General features: G+C 49.7%; 1 protein-coding gene across 4 annotated transcripts in view; it reads right to left on the bottom strand.

The window, feature by feature from the left end:
- Window positions 1-4,159, bottom strand: part of LOC134343512 (cilia- and flagella-associated protein 45-like) — a 48,962-nt gene extending 44,803 nt beyond the window's left edge. The window contains exons 1-2 of one of the 4 annotated variants that reach the window (XM_063042240.1): window positions 4,024-4,159; window positions 2,539-2,667 (exon numbers count right to left, since the gene is read on the bottom strand). In XM_063042240.1, the coding sequence (XP_062898310.1) occupies window positions 2,539-2,667; window positions 4,024-4,050 (156 nt within the window). In that variant the 5' untranslated portion in view covers window positions 4,051-4,159. Of the gene's footprint in view, window positions 1-2,538; window positions 2,668-4,013 lie in introns of all 4 variants that reach the window. The other 3 variants (XM_063042241.1, XM_063042242.1, XM_063042243.1) reach the window with 3 other exon arrangements.
- Window positions 4,160-17,156: the final 12,997 nt, after the last annotated feature.

Below are 17,156 nucleotides of genomic sequence, written 5' to 3'. Positions count from 1 at the left end.
TATTGGGTCGGGGGGTCTGTCAATGGGTATTGGGTCGGGGGGTCTGTCAACGGGTACTGGATCCGGGCGTCTGTCAATGGGTATTGGGTCGGGGGGTCTGTCAATGGGTATTGGGTCGGGGGGTCTGTCAATGGGTACTGGATCCAGGCGTCTGTCAATGGGTATTGGGTCGGGGGGTCTGTCAACGGGTACTGGATCCGGGCGTCTGTCAATGGGTATTGGATTGGGGGGTCTGTCAATGGGTATTGGGTCGGGGGGTCTGTCAACGGGTACTGGATCCGGGCGTCTGTCAATGGGTATTGGATCGGGGGGTCTGTCAATGGGTATTGGGTCGGGGGGTCTGTCAACGGGTACTGGATCCGGGCGTCTGTCAATGGGTATTGGGTCGGGGGGTCTGTCAATGGGTATTGGGTCGGGGGGTCTGTCAATGGGTATTGGGTCGGGGGGTCTGTCAACGGGTACTGGATCCGGACGTCTGTCAATGGGTATTGGATTGGGGGGTCTGTCAATGGGTATTGGGTCGGGGGGTCTGTCAACGGGTACTGGATCCGGGCGTCTGTCAATGGGTATTGGATCGGGGGTTCTGTCAATGGGTATTGGGTCGGGGGGTCTGTCAATGGGTATTGGGTCGGGGGGTCTGTCAACGGGTACTGGATCCGGGCGTCTGTCAATGGGTATTGGATCGGGGGTTCTGTCAATGGGTACTGGATCCGGGCGTCTGTCAATGGGTATTGGGTCGGGGGGTCTGTCAATGGGTATTGGGTCGGGGGGTCTGTCAATGGGTATTGGGTCGGGGGGTCTGTCAACGGGTACTGGATCCGGGCGTCTGTCAATGGGTATTGGGTCGGGGGGTCTGTCAATGGGTATTGGATTGGGGGGTCTGTCAATGGGTATTGGGTCGGGGGGTCTGTCAACGGGTACTGGATCCGGGCGTCTGTCAATGGGTATTGGGTCGGGGGGTCTGTCAATGGGTATTGGGTCGGGGGGTCTGTCAATGGGTATTGGGTCGGGGGGTCTGTCAACGGGTACTGGATCCGGACGTCTGTCAATGGGTATTGGATTGGGGGGTCTGTCAATGGGTATTGGGTCGGGGGGTCTGTCAACGGGTACTGGATCCGGGCGTCTGTCAATGGGTATTGGATCGGGGGGTCTGTCAATGGGTATTGGGTCGGGGGGTCTGTCAACGGGTATTGGGTCGGGGGGTCTGTCAACGGGTACTGGATCCGGGCGTCTGTCAATGGGTATTGGATCGGGGGTTCTGTCAATGGGTACTGGATCCGGGCGTCTGTCAATGGGTATTGGGTCGGGGGGTCTGTCAACGGGTACTGGATCCGGGCGTCTGTCAATGGGTATTGGGTCGGGGGGTCTGTCAACGGGTACTGGATCCGGGCGCCTGTCAATGGGTATTGGGTCGGGGGGTCTGTCAACGGGTACTGGATCCGGGCGTCTGTCAATGGGTATTGGATCGGGGGTTCTGTCAATGGGTACTGGATCCGGGCGTCTGTCAATGGGTATTGGATTGGGGGGTCTGTCAATGGGTATTGGGTCGGGGGGTCTGTCAATGGGTATTGGGTCGGGGGGTCTGTCAATGGGTATTGGGTCGGGGGGTCTGTCAACGGGTACTGGATCCGGGCGTCTGTCAATGGGTATTGGATCGGGGGGTCTGTCAATGGGTATTGGGTCGGGGGGTCTGTCAACGGGTACTGGATCCGGGCGTCTGTCAATGGGTATTGGGTCGGGGGGTCTGTCAATGGGTACTGGATCCGGGTATCCGTCAATGGGTATTGGATTGGGGGGAGGGGTCTGTCAATGGGGTACTGGATCGGGGCATCTGTCAATGGGTATTGGATTGGGGGGCCTGTCAATGGGTATTGGATCGGGGGTTCTGTCAATGGGTACTGGATCTGGGCGTCTGTCAATGGGTATTGGATCCGGGTGTCTGTCAATGGGTATTGGATCGGGGGGAGGGGTCTGTCAATGGGGTACTGGATCGGGGCATCTGTCAATGGGTATTGGATTGGGGGGCCTGTCAATGGGTATTGGATCGGGGGTTCTGTCAATGGGTACTGGATCTGGGCGTCTGTCAATGGGTATTGGATCGGGGGGAGGGGTCTGTCAATGGGTATTGGATCCGGGCGTCTGTCAATGGGTACTGGATCCGGGTGTCTGTCAATGGGTATTGGATTGGGGGGCCTGTCAATGGGTATTGGGTCTGGGCGTCTGTCAACAGGTATTGGATCGGGGGGAGGGGTCTGTCAATGGGGTATTGGATCGGGGCATCTGTCAATGGGTATTGGATCCGGGGAGGGGGTCTGTCAATGGGTACTGGATCTGGGGGCTCTGGAATGGGGGAAGCAGGTTATTCTGCACTGCAGTTGGAGTGGGAAGGCGTGTGTTGTCTGGGACCTCGGGGTGGAGTTCTGTGTGTCAGGCTGCAGCAAATGGTTTGGGAGATCACTACACATGTATGTGTACCCACTGCTCCGTGTCACGTCAGGGGAATAATGTCAGTTATTAGAGCCAGTCATTCAGCGTTACCTGGTGACAGTTGCCGAACAGAGACTCGTCAACCTGGGACGATGTGGCCCTGGGGTGATATCGTCGGGTGCGGGCCAGGCCACTAGTTGGAGCAGGATGTCCAAAACGGTTGCAGCTGCCAGGGCACGCCTGGAACAGACAGAGCTGGCAGTTAAAGGACAGCAGCGAGTCCAGAACCAGAGTTGTAGAGGACAGGCAAGGGGCGGGAACCCCAGGGGAAAACATGGAGAGAGTGCAACACAGAACCTAGCCACTGGCATCTGCACCGTGTCTCACACTCGCACTTTCACTCTTACCTCAATCTCGCTCACAACCCATCCCTCCCTCATCCTCACTCCCCACCACATACCCCCTGACTCTACCCCACTATCAGTGTCCAACAACACCCACAACCCCTCACTCAATCCACACCCACACATTCACTCCCCACCATCAACACTCCCATCACACCCCCACTTCACACAACTCTCACTTCACCTACAGCACTACTGTCACTCAACCACCCTCGCTCTTTCTCACCCTCCCTCTCCCAGAGCCTCACTCAGTCCACTCTACCTCCTTCCCCACCCTCTCCACTCCTATTTCTACTCACTCACTCAAACAGTCAATTCCCCAACACCTTCCTTTACCTCCGCAGCACACCCTCACTAACCTCATTCCCCACACTGTCACATAGTCATTCTCCACAAACCCCCACCTGCACTCTCCCCATCGCACACCATAACTCACCCCCTCCCTCACTCTCCCCACACACTCACCATCCCCATCCCTCACCGTTCCCGTCCGTCACTCTCCCCACACACTCACCATCCCCATCCATCACTCTCCCCATCCATCACTCTCCCCACACACTCACCATCCCCATCCCTCACCGTTCCCGTCCGTCACTCTCCCCACACACTCACCATCCCCATCCCTCACCGTCCCCATCCATCACTCTCCCCATCCATCACTCTCCCCACACACTCACCATCCCCATCCCTCACCGTTCCCGTCCGTCACTCTCCCCACACACTCACCATCCCCATCCCTCACCGTCCCCATCCATCACTCTCCCCACACACTCACCATCCCCATCCCTCACCGTTCCCGTCCGTCACTCTCCCCACACACTCACCATCCCCATCCCTCACCGTCCCCATCCATCACTCTCCCCACACACTCACCATCCCCATCCCTCACCGTCCCCATCCATCACTCTCCCCACACACTCACCATCCCCATCCCTCACCGTCCCCATCCATCACTCTCCCCATCCATCACTCTCCCCACACACTCACCGTTCCCGTCCGTCACTCCCCCCTCACCCTTACTCTCCCCCACCCTCTCCCCATCCCTCACCCTCACTCTCCCCCCTCACCCTCACTCTCACTCTCCCCCCCACCCTCTCCCCATCCCTCACCCTCACTCTCCCCCTCACCTTCACTCTCCCCCACCCTCACCCTCACCCTCACCCTCACCCTCACCCCCCTCACCTGCATTTACCTCGTCTCTCCTCTCCTTCCTCATCATGGCTGTTCGGAGTCTCTCCCGTCACCGTGGAAACGGGCGCTCAAATGAACCAGAAATGACGTAAAACATGTTCCGGGACTTGCTCCGCAACAAGAGTTGCCATGGCAGCCCACTCGCGTTCCTACCCTGAGATTCAGAGCTGGCGATTCAAGAGAGCCGTCAGTTAACAGATCCTGCTCACGTGACCCAAGTCCTCACCAATGACTGCGGAGTCTGTCCTCGGCCCCGCCCCCGAGCCACGAGGCTGATCCTCCGAATGACGAAAGGCAAACGAGACGAGAGAGACGGAAGTCCTTTCGGGCGGGTAAACACCCACACAATTATGAATAAATGCAGCAGGAATTGGAATTGGTTTGTTCTCAAAGTTTAAAATAAACCTGTTTTCAAAGTACTTCTGCAGTATGCCTCCAACTGTTGAGATTCATTTTATTGCAAGCATGCACAGTCAACAGTGAATACGAACACATCGAGATACTCCGCGCAACGAATAACAACCAATTGCAAAAGAATGAAATAGGTAAATAAACAAACAGATAAATAGATAATAAAATACTACTGAGAACATGAGTTGTGGAATAGATCCGTATCGAGGTGAGGGAGCCTGATGGTTGAAGGTCATTAGCTGTTCCTGAATATGGTGGCGTGGAACCCAAGGCTCCTGTACCTCTATCCCGATGGTGATGGATGCCGCTGTCTTGCGCCAGCGCTCCTTATAAACGTGCTGAATGGTGGGGAGGGAGGGCTTTACCTGTGATGACACCACAAAGGATTATTTAAGGTTCAAAGTAAATATATAATCAAAGTACATGTATGTTACCATGCATGTGCAATTGGGTCCTGCATTTCTTCACTTGTAGATCCCAAGTCAGTTCGGATTGGCAAAAATATCTCCCCCACAATCTCCATTAGCACAGGAGCACCACAGGGATGTGTGCTTATCCCCTGCTCCGCTCATTTTACACCTATGACTAAGTACAACACCAACACTCCAAGTTCACTTCTGTACAATGCTCCTCGGTTGACATCTTCCGGATAGATCATGAAACCATATATTTCACTTCGTTTATGCTTTTTCATATTTGTTTTTTATCTTGGATGTGATTCTGCAACTGTTGGAGCCTGTGATTTGCTGTTTGGAGATCGTTTGGGTGATCCAGTGCTCTGCATTCTCCGAGAGGATTACGAGACACAAAGGCAGCATGCAGGAACTTGGGGCCAAGAAGGCTGTGGGACGGACGGTGAGCCAATGTTCAATTCTATTCCATTGTTCACCAGCTAAAGCGACAAGGGAGATTGAAACATTGAGCCGAATGTTTAAGGTGAACACCAACAGTCTGCAATACTACCAGAGAGGGGGAGAATCTGCCGCTGTATCTGGAGAATTTGCCCAGGTTTTTTGTGTTTCGGATGTGGACTTGGACTATAGACTTTTTCGGTCTTTCACACAACATTGCCACCTATACAATCGGTTCCTCATTGACGACATCAACTGTTGTTAGTTAGTACGAAAAAGATGGACCTATTCTGGTTTTTTATCATGCTCTCCCCATGATTCTGCCAACACCCGGTTCTCAAGCTTAACCCCAAACCTCCACAGTCCCCCCCCCCCACCACCTCCTTTTTGATCGCGTGATCAACCCTACTGCTCCTCATCATCCAGATACGGGGCTTTGTAATCTGGGGCAGAGCCCGTGTGTTTAAGCAAACGTCTTCATCGTACTCAGAATCTGGTTTCATTTTAGGAAACACCCCCATGGGTCTGGGTCGGCACCTCGACATCAAGGCGCAGGTACGGCGGATTACCAGTACCACCATTACAATTAACACCAATATCAGCCCATAATGTATGAAGGATCCCCATCGTCCCCCAAAAACATTCCCTAATGATCACCAAGACCCTGGGGAATTATAATCATGCAATTCCTCTCCTACCTTCTTTATCTTTTCCACTTGCTCCTAATGTGGTCTGCCAGGTTAGTTATATTCTCGGACTTATCGGGAATATAAATACAGCATTCCTGTCCTATCATAGAACATAGAAATCTACAGCACATTGCAGGCCCTTTGGCCCACAATGTTGTTCTGTCCATTATAACCTACTCTAGAAACTGCTTAGAATTTCCCAACCTTTATATTCCTAAGCTCCATGTACCTATCCAGAAGTCTCTTAAAAGACCCTATTGTATCTACCTTCACCACCATCACTAGCAGTACCTTCCATGTACCCACCATTCTCTGTGTGGAAAACTTACCCCTGACATCTCCCTTCTACCTATTTCCAAACACTTTAAAACTATGCCCCTCATGTTAGCCATTTCAGCCCAGGGAAAAAGTCTCTGGCTATCCATACGATCAATGCCCCTCATCACCTTATATTCCTCTAAGATTAGCACAAGTGCCTCCTCTCTCAGCTAACACAAAATCCAGGGCCATACGATTCTGCAAAGCCACGGTTCTGCTAGCTACTATTTCAGCAGTTAATTCTTTTATCTGCAGTTATGTAGCCTCCAGAGCTAAGGCAGTGTCATTAGCCAACACGGAAAGTTCCAGAAGGCAGCTCATCACCACTTTCTCAAGGGCATCTAGGGATGGGCAATAAATGTTGGCTTAGCTAGCGATGCCCACATCCCGTAAATAAATAAATAAATAAATAAATGTAAGGGTTTCTTCTTTTATGTTACTGCTAAGGTGAATAAAATGGCTTCTCCGTACTGTTAACTGCTGGGACAGTGGTTCTCTGTCGCAGCATATTTGGGTTAAAATGAGTGATAACGGGATTTGTATTCATTCGCTAACCAATTGGGATAGATGTTATTCTCTCTGTCTGTATGAAAGCTGTTAGTTTGCATGGGCTTGGGGGAGAAGGCGCGAGGAGGATGAAGAGAGAAGACGTGGCTTGAGGAAACGATTGCTGGACCCGCTGGGCCTGGGCTTGGGGTGGAAGCCTTGTGGCCACTAGTGAAGGAGGATCAGCGAGAGGGAATCCGTGAGCTCCAACATTTGTGCACTGGACATGTTTATGAGATTAATGGTGCCTTTTATTTGTTTTCTTTTGTTTCTCTACTAACCCCATACTTAAATATAAAACCTTAATCGTTTAACTGCACATCGTGGACTGAATGTTATTTCGGGGTACTGATGTTACACAGGGGACACACCACGCAGCATCCACCCAAACAAGAGTGCTAAAGTTTGGTTAGGGAGGGGGCGTCACCCCCCAGATCTTGCCACTGGATGCAACGAGTCTTACATTAAAAAAAAACACTTTTCGAGGGCTGAACCACCTGCATTAGTTCTTGAGCTGTTCTGACTGGAAACAATCATCCAGAACTTTTTTGTATCGGTAATCGCCCTCTTCTTTTGCGGGTGGGCAAGGGGGTATGAGTCATGAGAGTGACGTCCCTCCGGTACTATAAAGCCGGGGTAACAACATCCGGTCCAGATCAGAGATAACCAGGGATAAGCAAGATCCCCACACATGTAGTATGTGTCACTTAATAATAACGGGGACCTTTCAGAGATGCTGTTGTAACCCACCATAAATCGTAGTGAGTTATTTACTATTATATAGTGCGTTATTTACCCTCAGAGCAGTTTCCCTTAGAGAATACCAATCCAATCAACATCCATGTGGCTCGTTCATCTGCTGAATATCTACCCCACCCCCAGGTCCATTCCTTCCCTTCGTCCGGCCAGCAATAGCTTTTAGAACTGCTGGTTATCTTATTGAAACATTCTCGCTCCTTCTCATTGAAGGGAATTGACCATAAGGGTACATGCCCTGCTCCATGCATAGTAATCCCCATACACACCCAAAAACCAGTCCCTGTGGCATATTGATAAGCTAAGCACAAGCAAGCATTATAGCTTTTCCTCAGCATGATAAACCCCAATAGTCCACAAAACAAAAGTCATTTCTTCATAAAATCACACAAAAGTTGCTGGTGAACGCAGCAGGTCAGACAGCATCCATTGGAAGAGGTACCGTTGACGTTTTGGGCCGAGACCCTTCGTCAGGACTAACTGAAAGAAGAGCTAGTAAGAGATTTGAAAGTGGGAGGGGGAGGGGGAGATCCGAAATGATAGGGGAAGACAGGAGGGGGAGGGATGGAGCCAAGAGCTGGACAGTTGATCATGGGACAGGAGGCCTAGCGAGAAAGAAAAGGGGGAGGGGGGAAACACAGAGGAGAGAAAAAGAATGTGTGTGTATGGGGTACGAGGGGGAGGTGGGGCATTAGCAGAAGTTTGAGAAGTCAATGTTCATGCCATCAGGTTGGAGGCTACCCAGACGGAATATAAGGTGTTGTTCCTCCAACCTGAGTGTGGCTTCATCTTTACAGTAGAGGAGGCTGTGGATAGACATATCAGAATGGGAATGGGATATGGAATTAAAATGTGTGGCCACTGGGAAATCCTGCTTTCTCTGGTGGACAGAGCGCAAGTGTTCAGCGAAACGATCTCCCAGTCTGTGTCGGGTCTCGCCAATATATAAAAGGCCACATCAGGAGCACCGGATGCAGTATATCACCCCAGCCGACTCACAGGTGAAGTGTCGCCTCACCTGGAAGGATGTCTGGGGCCCTGAATGGTGATAAGGGAGGAAGTGTAAGGGCATGTATAGCACTTGTTCCGCTTACAAGGATAAGTGCCAGGAGGGAAATCAGTGGGGAGGGATGGGGGGGACGAATGGACAAGGGAGTCGCGTAGGGAGCGATCCCTGTGGAAAGCAGAGAGAGTGGGGGAGGGAAAGATGTGCTTAGTGGTGGGATCCCGTTGGAGGTGGCAGAAGTTACAGAGAATAATATGTTGGACCCAGAGGCTGGTGGGGTGGTAGGTGAGGACAAGGGGAACCCTATTCCTAGTGGGGTGACGGGAGGATGGAGTGAGAGCAGATGTGCGTGAAATGGGGGAGATGCGCTAGAAAGCAGAGTTGATGGTGGAGGAAGGGAAGCCCCTTTCTTTAAAAAAGGACATCTCCCTCATCCTGGAATGAAAAGCCTCATCCTGAGAGCAGATGCGGCGGAGATGGAGGAATTGCGAGAAGGGGATGGCATTTTTGCAAGAGACAGGGTGAGAAGACGAATAGTCCAGATAGCTGTGAGAGTCAGTAGGCTTATAGTAGACATCAGTAGACAAGCTGTCTCCAGAGATAGAGACAGAAAGATCTAGAAAGGGGAGGGAGGTGTTGGAAATGGACCAGGTAAACTTGAGGGCAGGGTGAAAGTTGGAGGCAAAGTTAATGAAGTCAACGAGCTCAGCATGTGTGCAGGAAGCAGCACCAATGCAGTTGTCGATGTAGTGAAGGAAAAGTGGAGGACAGATACTGGAGTAGGTTTGGAACATAGATTGTTCCACAAAGCCAACAAAAAGGCAGGCATAGCTAGGACCCATACGGGTGCCCATAGCTACACCTTTAGTTTGGAGGAAGTGGGAGGAGCCAAAGGAGAAATTATTAAGAGTAAGGACTAATTCCGCTAGATGGAGCAGAGTGGTTGTAGAGGGGAACCGGTTAGGTCTAGAATCCAAAAAGAAGCGGAGAACTTTAAGACCTTCCTGATCGGGGATGGAAGTATATAGGGACTGGACATCCATGGTGAAAATAAAGCGGTGGGGGCCAGGGAACTTAAAATTCATAAAAGTTGCTGGTGAACGCAGCAGGCCAGGCAGCATAATTCTTCATAATTCAGTTTTCCTCCTTCCCTTCTTCAGATGAAGATAACCTACACCAGATTCCATGCATCTGGTCAGGGTTCCCCTGTACTTTCACAGCAATCCTTGTCACCAAGATCATCTGATAGGGCCCTTTCCACCAAGGAGAAAGAGAATCTTTACACTCTCCAGGTTTAAAGAGATAGGTGTTTTCTTCCCTGGTTGAGATAGTGCAGTAGCTACCAGTCCATACGACCATAAGACAGAGGAGCAGAATTAGGCCATTCAGCCCATTGAGTCTGATCCGCTATTCCGTCATGACTGATCTCGGATCCCACTCAACGCAATGCACCTGCCTTCTTGTCATATCCTTTGATGTCCTGACCAATCAGAAAGTGATGAACTTGCGCCTTAAATACACGTACGGACTTGATCTTCACTGCAGTCCATGGCAGAGCATTCCACAGATTTCCTACTCTCAGGCTAAAAAAAAATCCTCCTTAGCCCTGTTCTAAAAGGTCATCCCTGAACTTTAAGGCTGCGCTATTTAGCTCTGGATACCCCCAACATAGGAGACATCCTCTCCACATCCACCCTATCTAGTAGGTTTCAATGAGATTCCCATGCATTCTTCTAAATTTCAGTGAGTACAGGCCCAAAGCTGCCAAATGACTCCTCATATGTTAACCCCTTCATTCCCAGAATCATCCTCATGAACCTCCTCTGGACTCTTTCCAATGACAACACATCCTTTCTGAGATACAGGACCCAAAACTGTTGATAATACTCCAAGTGCGGCCTGACTAGTGCCTTATAAAGGCTCAGCATTATCTCCTTGCTTTTATTTTCTATTTCCCTTGAAATAAATGCCAACATTGCATTTGCCTTCTTTACCACAGACTCAACTTGTAAACTCCGGAAGCACGATGCGATTATCCGGATGTCTCCACGCCCCCTCAGAGTCCTTAAAACATTGTTTTTCCTTCCATACTCCCTTCTCCTTTTCCGGGATCCCGTCTTGGGCAGAAATTAAATCTTGCAGGTTTGGGGTAGGGGTTACATTGTACCTGCATACGCACCACTGTTCCTGCACTAGTGGCTCTTCTAGCAGCCGCGTCAGAAGCAACATTTCCTTTAGCTCTGGTGTCTGAGGCTTTAGTGTGAGCTTGACATGTTATAACAGCAATTTGTTTGGGCAACTGAATTGCTTGTAGCAGATTTTTAATGAGATACGGATGCCGTATGTGTTTTCCCGCGGACGTAATGAACCCTCGATGTTGCCAAAGTGACCCAAAATCACGTATCAGCCCGAGGGCACATGTAGAGTCTGTGTAGATATTCACTGTGTAGCCTTCGGTCAAAATGTAGGCTCGCGTTAGAGCAAAAAGCTCAGCTGTTTAAGCAGACATCTCTTGGGGAAGGGTTGCTTCTCTAAAGTATCAAAGGGCGTCACTATCTTAGCCTGCCAGTACGGTGCGGTCTTTGGGCTTGCCGGAGGAGCCGTCCGTAATGACTATTACATCTGGGTTGTCAAGGGGTACAGTGATATTAGGTCCGGTCGTGGTGACGGGACGGGCTCCACAGTCAGGGGGTTCTGAGGACGCCGTCACAGGGACCAGCGTAGCCGGAATGAATGCCAGCGCTCTTTCAAAGTTAAATTCGATTTGCTAAGTAACATGACCTCGCCCCCGTACGGAGGGTGGTGGTGAAATGTTGCCTAGCAGCTGAGATGAGCAGCGGCATTACAGTATGAGGTGTCAGTACCGGACAGGCATGATCTCGTATTAACGGGGCATCCCTTTCGACCATTGCCGCCGCCACCGCCCTCGCACATCCCGGCATTCCTCTAACCACTGGGGGCGTACGTCACTGGTCTTCATCAGCCGCAAAGTGCACTTGCCAAACTCTCCTCATCATTCACATACAGCTGGAACTGTTTGCTGTTATCGGACAATCCCAAAGCAGGGGCCTGTGTTAGGGCACCTTGTAAGAGTCTCGTAAGCCTGCTCCATATCCTCAGTCGCAGCCTGGGTCACTGCGACTCGTGGGGTAGTCACAGACGTGATATTCAGCTATATAATGTCGGTAGTAATTCGTCGTTCCCAGGAAGGACATTATCTGTTTCTTGGTAGCAGGTCTGGGAGCCTGCACAATGGCAGTCACACGCTCCGGCCCCAATCGGCGGCTTCCCTTGTTCAGATATGTTACTGTAGGCTGGCAGAGTTGTAATTTTGACAGGGAGCCTCTGTCCTCTGGCGGCCAAATGATTCAACAACATCACAGAACAGAGTCAGTGTCCGTGAGGCCCACAATAACTTGTCTGCATAATGTACAATCACGCTGCATCCGGGCAGCAGTAAATGTTCTAGATCATCCCGGACAGCGGCTGCGTAGACAGCCGGACTTTCTGTATAATCCTGCGGTAATCTTGTCCACGTGTATTGCTGTCTATTATATATGTAAACGCGAACTGATACTGACCGCCCTCACGCAGTGGCAGAGCACAAATCAATCACCTATACCAACAGGAATCCGAAGGAATGGAAGCCAGTATCACAATCGTGTCGGGAATCACCAGAGAAATGGACTGCCCTCTCTGATTTATAGCCCGCGATCCCTGAACGAACCGCCACTCACCGGGTGGTCCCGGCTTGGGGATGGGTAATATCGGCGTATTGCAAGGGCACTGAGTTCGTCTCAGAACCCCTTGTTGCAACAGCGTTCCTATGCCGGGTTCAATACCGCTGACGGGCCCTGGAGATAGTCGATACTACCTGATGGAGGGTGGTCAGCCATGTCGTTTAAGAGTCACCTGACGGGGAGCTACGGATTTCACTAATCCTGCTTGATTCTTACTCTGTGCCCACGATACAGGGTCCACCCTGCGACTGTTCGCTCACCTGGGGGCAGGAGGGGGCTCTGTCTATGGAATTGACAGTCGGCATGTAACAGATTTACTACTGTTACCCCTCCATAGTAAGTCGCCCCTCTTTGGTTAGCTGGCGATCTGTAGTCCAACACCCGTCTCGCTATAGTTCCCAAATCTTTAGGCTTAAAGGGGGTTTCATTGCCAGTGAGATACGGGGCAGTGAATGTGTGCCGCACACACAGAGTTCCTCCTGTTTTCTATTAAACTGAATCTCATAGCCTAAAATTACCCTAGCGGATAAGAATATCAGCCCCTCTTGTCTTTGTGGTGATTTGCTTGTGTGACAAGAATACACATAGATTAAGATGTTAGCTGTCCTGTGTGATCAGCAGTTGGTCTGCCACCTGTCTTCAGGAGAGAGAGAGATAAGGAAAACAATGGAGCAGCTTTTGGAGCTGTGTAATGAAGGGACGGGAGAGAGAGCTGTCTAGAGCGGCTCCCCCTTTGAACCCTGAACTGTTTGAAGTGATGGACAGGCGATACCCCAGCAGGGGGATAAAAAGGGACAGGTTCGCTAAGGCGACACACACATGACACCCGAGGTAACGAGACCCTGGAAGCGGTGCGCCTCTCACCAGTCGGTGGGAAGCTTTTGGACGGCTGATCGCGGGATCAAGCCATAGACGCACAGGGTGGAAAGGCACGATCGGCGGGAACCTGGTGTGTGTCCACCCTTGCCTGGGTGCCAGGTTCACCGCAGGGAAACGATTCGTATCTGGAAACGGAGGGGTCACGGTCGGTGACCTCGGATGACATCACAAAGGACTCGCCCGAAAGCTGACTGCGAAGGTCTGTGTGTGGAAGCCTTGAATATTCATTCGTTTTGCTCTCTCTCTCCTTCCCCCCACTGTACATCGCCATGGCAACGATTACTGCGAACTGAACTGAACTAAATTGAACTGGACTTTGTGTCACTTTGAAACTGGTCATTTACCCCTAGACAACGATAGAGCTTGATTGATGCTGTTATCTGAATTCTGTGTACATGTATGTTTATCATTGCTGAACTGTTGCATTCATTATCCTTTTGATTGAGAGTACTGTGTTGCTTGTTTCTTTAATAAAACTTTCTTAGTTCTAGTAATCCAGACTCCAACTGAGTGATCCATTTCTGCTGGTTTGGCAACCCAGTTACGGGGTACGTAACACTTGGTTTCTATAATCATTATTGGGATCTGGATCCCGGAAGGTTGCACTACAATGAAGTGCAGTTACTAGCTTACAAGTTCCAATTAAATCGTCCAGGAACCGCCCCCCCCCCCCCCACCCCGGCTTTAATGCCAGCTTCAGTTTGCTGCCATAGCCAATTTCCCCAGGGATGCGCCAGCTCTAGACAGCAGCTGGGTCCCCTTACTGTTTCGTTTTTTGTAGCATTATCATGCAGTTTTTTTTCGGAGATTTCATGGTACAATCCTTCGGAAGAACAATTAATAACAGCATTTAATTTACAGAGTATTTGGTGTCCAAGCAAATTAGCAGGTGAGATATCTGCTATAACAAATGTTTCATCAATCAAATTGTTCCCTATCTTTATTTCAACAGCCTCGGACGGGGTTCTATCACAGAATCTCTGTCTATTCCTACAGTCTTGATACTTCTACTCCCTTTAGGTAATGCCACAGAAGGGTGTACGGGTGATTCTGTAGTGCCAGAATCGATCAGGAGTTGTAAGAACGAAAGAACATAAGAAATAGGAGCAGGAGTCGGCCATCCGGCCCATCGATCCTGCTCCGCCATTCAATAAGATGATGGCTGATCTGGCCATGGACTCATCTCTACCTACCTGCCTTTTCCCCATTACCCTTAATTCCCCTACGATGCAAAAATCTAACCACCCTTGTCTTAAATCTATTTACTGAGGTAGCCTCCACCGCTTCACTGGGCAGAGAATTCCACAGCTTCACCACTCTCTGGGAAAAGCAGCTATTCCTCATCTCCATCCTAAATCTGCTCCCCCAAATCTTGAGGCTATGGCCCCTAGTTTTAGTGTCACCTACCAGTGGAAACAACTTTCCTGCCTCTATCTTATCTATCCCTTTCATAATTTTATCCGTTTCTATAAGAACTCCTCTCATCTTTTGAATTCCGGTGGGTACAGTCCCAGGCAACTCAATCTTTCCTCACAGTCTAACCTCATCATCTCTCAAATCAACCTGGTGAACTTCCTCTATACTGCCTCCAAAGCCACTCAAGAAAGGAGACCAGAACTGCCCACAGTACTCCAGGAACAGCCTCACCATTACCTGTACAGTTGTAGCATAACCTCCCTGCTTTTAAATTCAATCCCTCCAGCAATGAAGGCCAACGTTCCATTTGCCTCCTTGATAGCCCGCTGCACCTGCAAACCAACCTTTTGTGATTCATGCACAAGCACTTCCAAGTCCCTCTGTACAGCAGCATGCTGCGATTTTTTTATCAGTTAAATAATAATCTGCTCTTTCATTTTCCTTCCAAAGTGGATAACCTCACATTTACCACCATTGTACTCCATCTGCCAGACCCTTGCCCACTCAATTAACCTATCTATATCTCTCTGCAGACTCTCCGTATCTTCTGCACAATTTGCTTTTCCACTCAATTTGGTATCATCAGCAAACTTAGATACACTACGCTCAGTCCCCTCTTCCAGATCATTAACGTATATCATGAACATTTGCAGGCCCAGCACCGACCCCTGCGGCACACCAGTCACCAGAGTAACACCCATGTATACCAACTCACTGCTTTCTATTGGCTAACTAATCCTCTATCCATGCTAATACATCACCCCCAACTCTATGCATCCTTATCTTATGGATAAGTCTTTCATGCGGCATCTTATTGAACGCCTTCTGGAAATACAAGTAAATAACTTCCATCTGTTCCCCTCTATCCTCTGTGCTCATTATATCCTCAGAAAACTCCAGTAAGTTTGTCAAACAGGACCTACTTTTGCTATTTCTTACTTAATGATAGCTTCAAGCATTTTCCCAAATACAGACGTTAAGCTAACCGGCCTGTAGTTACCTGCCTTTTGCCAACTTCCTTTTTGAACAGTGGGGTGACATTCACTATCTTCCAATCTGCTGGAACCTGCTCAGAGTCCAGAGAAATTTGGTAAATTATCACCAAAGCCTCTACCATAACTTCTGCCATTTCTTTCAGAAACCTGGGATGCGTTCCATCAGGAACAGGGGACTTATCTATCTTCAGGCCCACAAGTTTGCTCAGCACTACCACTTTAGTGATAGCTATTCTATCGAGGTCCTCACCTCCCATCCCATCCATAACATCTCTCTTTGGCATGTCAGATGTGTCCTCCATCATGAAGACTGACACAAAATAGTTATTCAAAGACTCTGCCATTTCCTCATTACCGAATATCAATTCCCCCTCCTTGTCCTCCATTCACTTTAGCTACCCTTTTCCACTTTATATTATCATAAAAAACTTTTACTATCCGATTTTATATTTTGTGCTAGTTTATTGTCATAATCTAGCTTCCCTTTCTTTATTGCTCACTTAGTGGTTCTTTGTTGCTTTTTAAAGTTTTCCCAATCTTCCAGCTTCCCACTAGTCTTGGCGACTTTGTACGCATGAGCATTTAGTTTGATGCCTTCTTTTATTTCCTTAGTTATCCAAGGCTGGCTCTCCCCACTCTTACTCTCCTTGCTTTTAACTGGAATATATTTTTGTTGAGCACGCGAAAAATCTCTTTGAAAGTCTTCCACTGCTCCTCAACTGTCCCACCATATAGCCTGTGTTCTCAGTCTACACTAGTCAAATCCTCCCTCATCCTATTGTTGTCTCCATCGTTTAGGCACAATACACTGGTTTTAGATCAAACTATTGTGTCCTCCATTTGTATGAGAAACTCAATCATTCTGTGATCACTCTTTTCATGAGGATCCCTAACTACAGGTTCACTAATTTCACCTGTCTCATTGCACAGGACTACACCTAAGAGGGCACGTTCCCCTGTAGGTTCAATAACATGCTGTTAGTAATGGGGTGTATGGGGTGTCAGGGAGGGGTAGCACCTCTGGTGGGGGAACATGTCGCGTCCTTTTCAGGGCAGTTAGTCCACCTTTGGTCCCCACCTGGCACTCAGCTCTCACCTGTGGCTCCCCGTAGCTGTTTGCATGCGACAGCGGCCACACCCCGGGCAACGGCTTCGACAAACCAGGTGAGGGTAGCCGACGGGTCTAAAACCCTCGGTGAGATAGGGAATTGTCTATCTCAGCATGTGAAGACAGACTCCGGTGGATTGAGCAGACGAGACCCATGGAAGGTCCAATGGTCAAGAAGGCGGTCTCTGCAAGCGTCGTGGAACGTGTAGAGCAGGACAAGACACAGAAGACGTCCTGGTCATCCACTGCGCCTAGTCCCAACTCCAGCCGTCTAGACTCTGTCTTGCCACTGGATCCAGATGGGAATTGGGAAGAGAGAGTGAGGCTGACGCTGCGCAACTCTCCCTCACTTAAATCCAGATCACGCGCTAGTCTCGACACCATCATAATGGTGTTGAGGTCCTCATCGACGTCAATGA

The sequence above is a fragment of the Mobula hypostoma genome, chromosome 3, assembly GCF_963921235.1.
Source record: "Mobula hypostoma chromosome 3, sMobHyp1.1, whole genome shotgun sequence".
In the NCBI taxonomy this organism is placed as follows: Eukaryota; Metazoa; Chordata; class Chondrichthyes; order Myliobatiformes; family Myliobatidae; genus Mobula; species Mobula hypostoma.
This window is presented reverse-complemented; position numbering and strand designations above follow the sequence as displayed.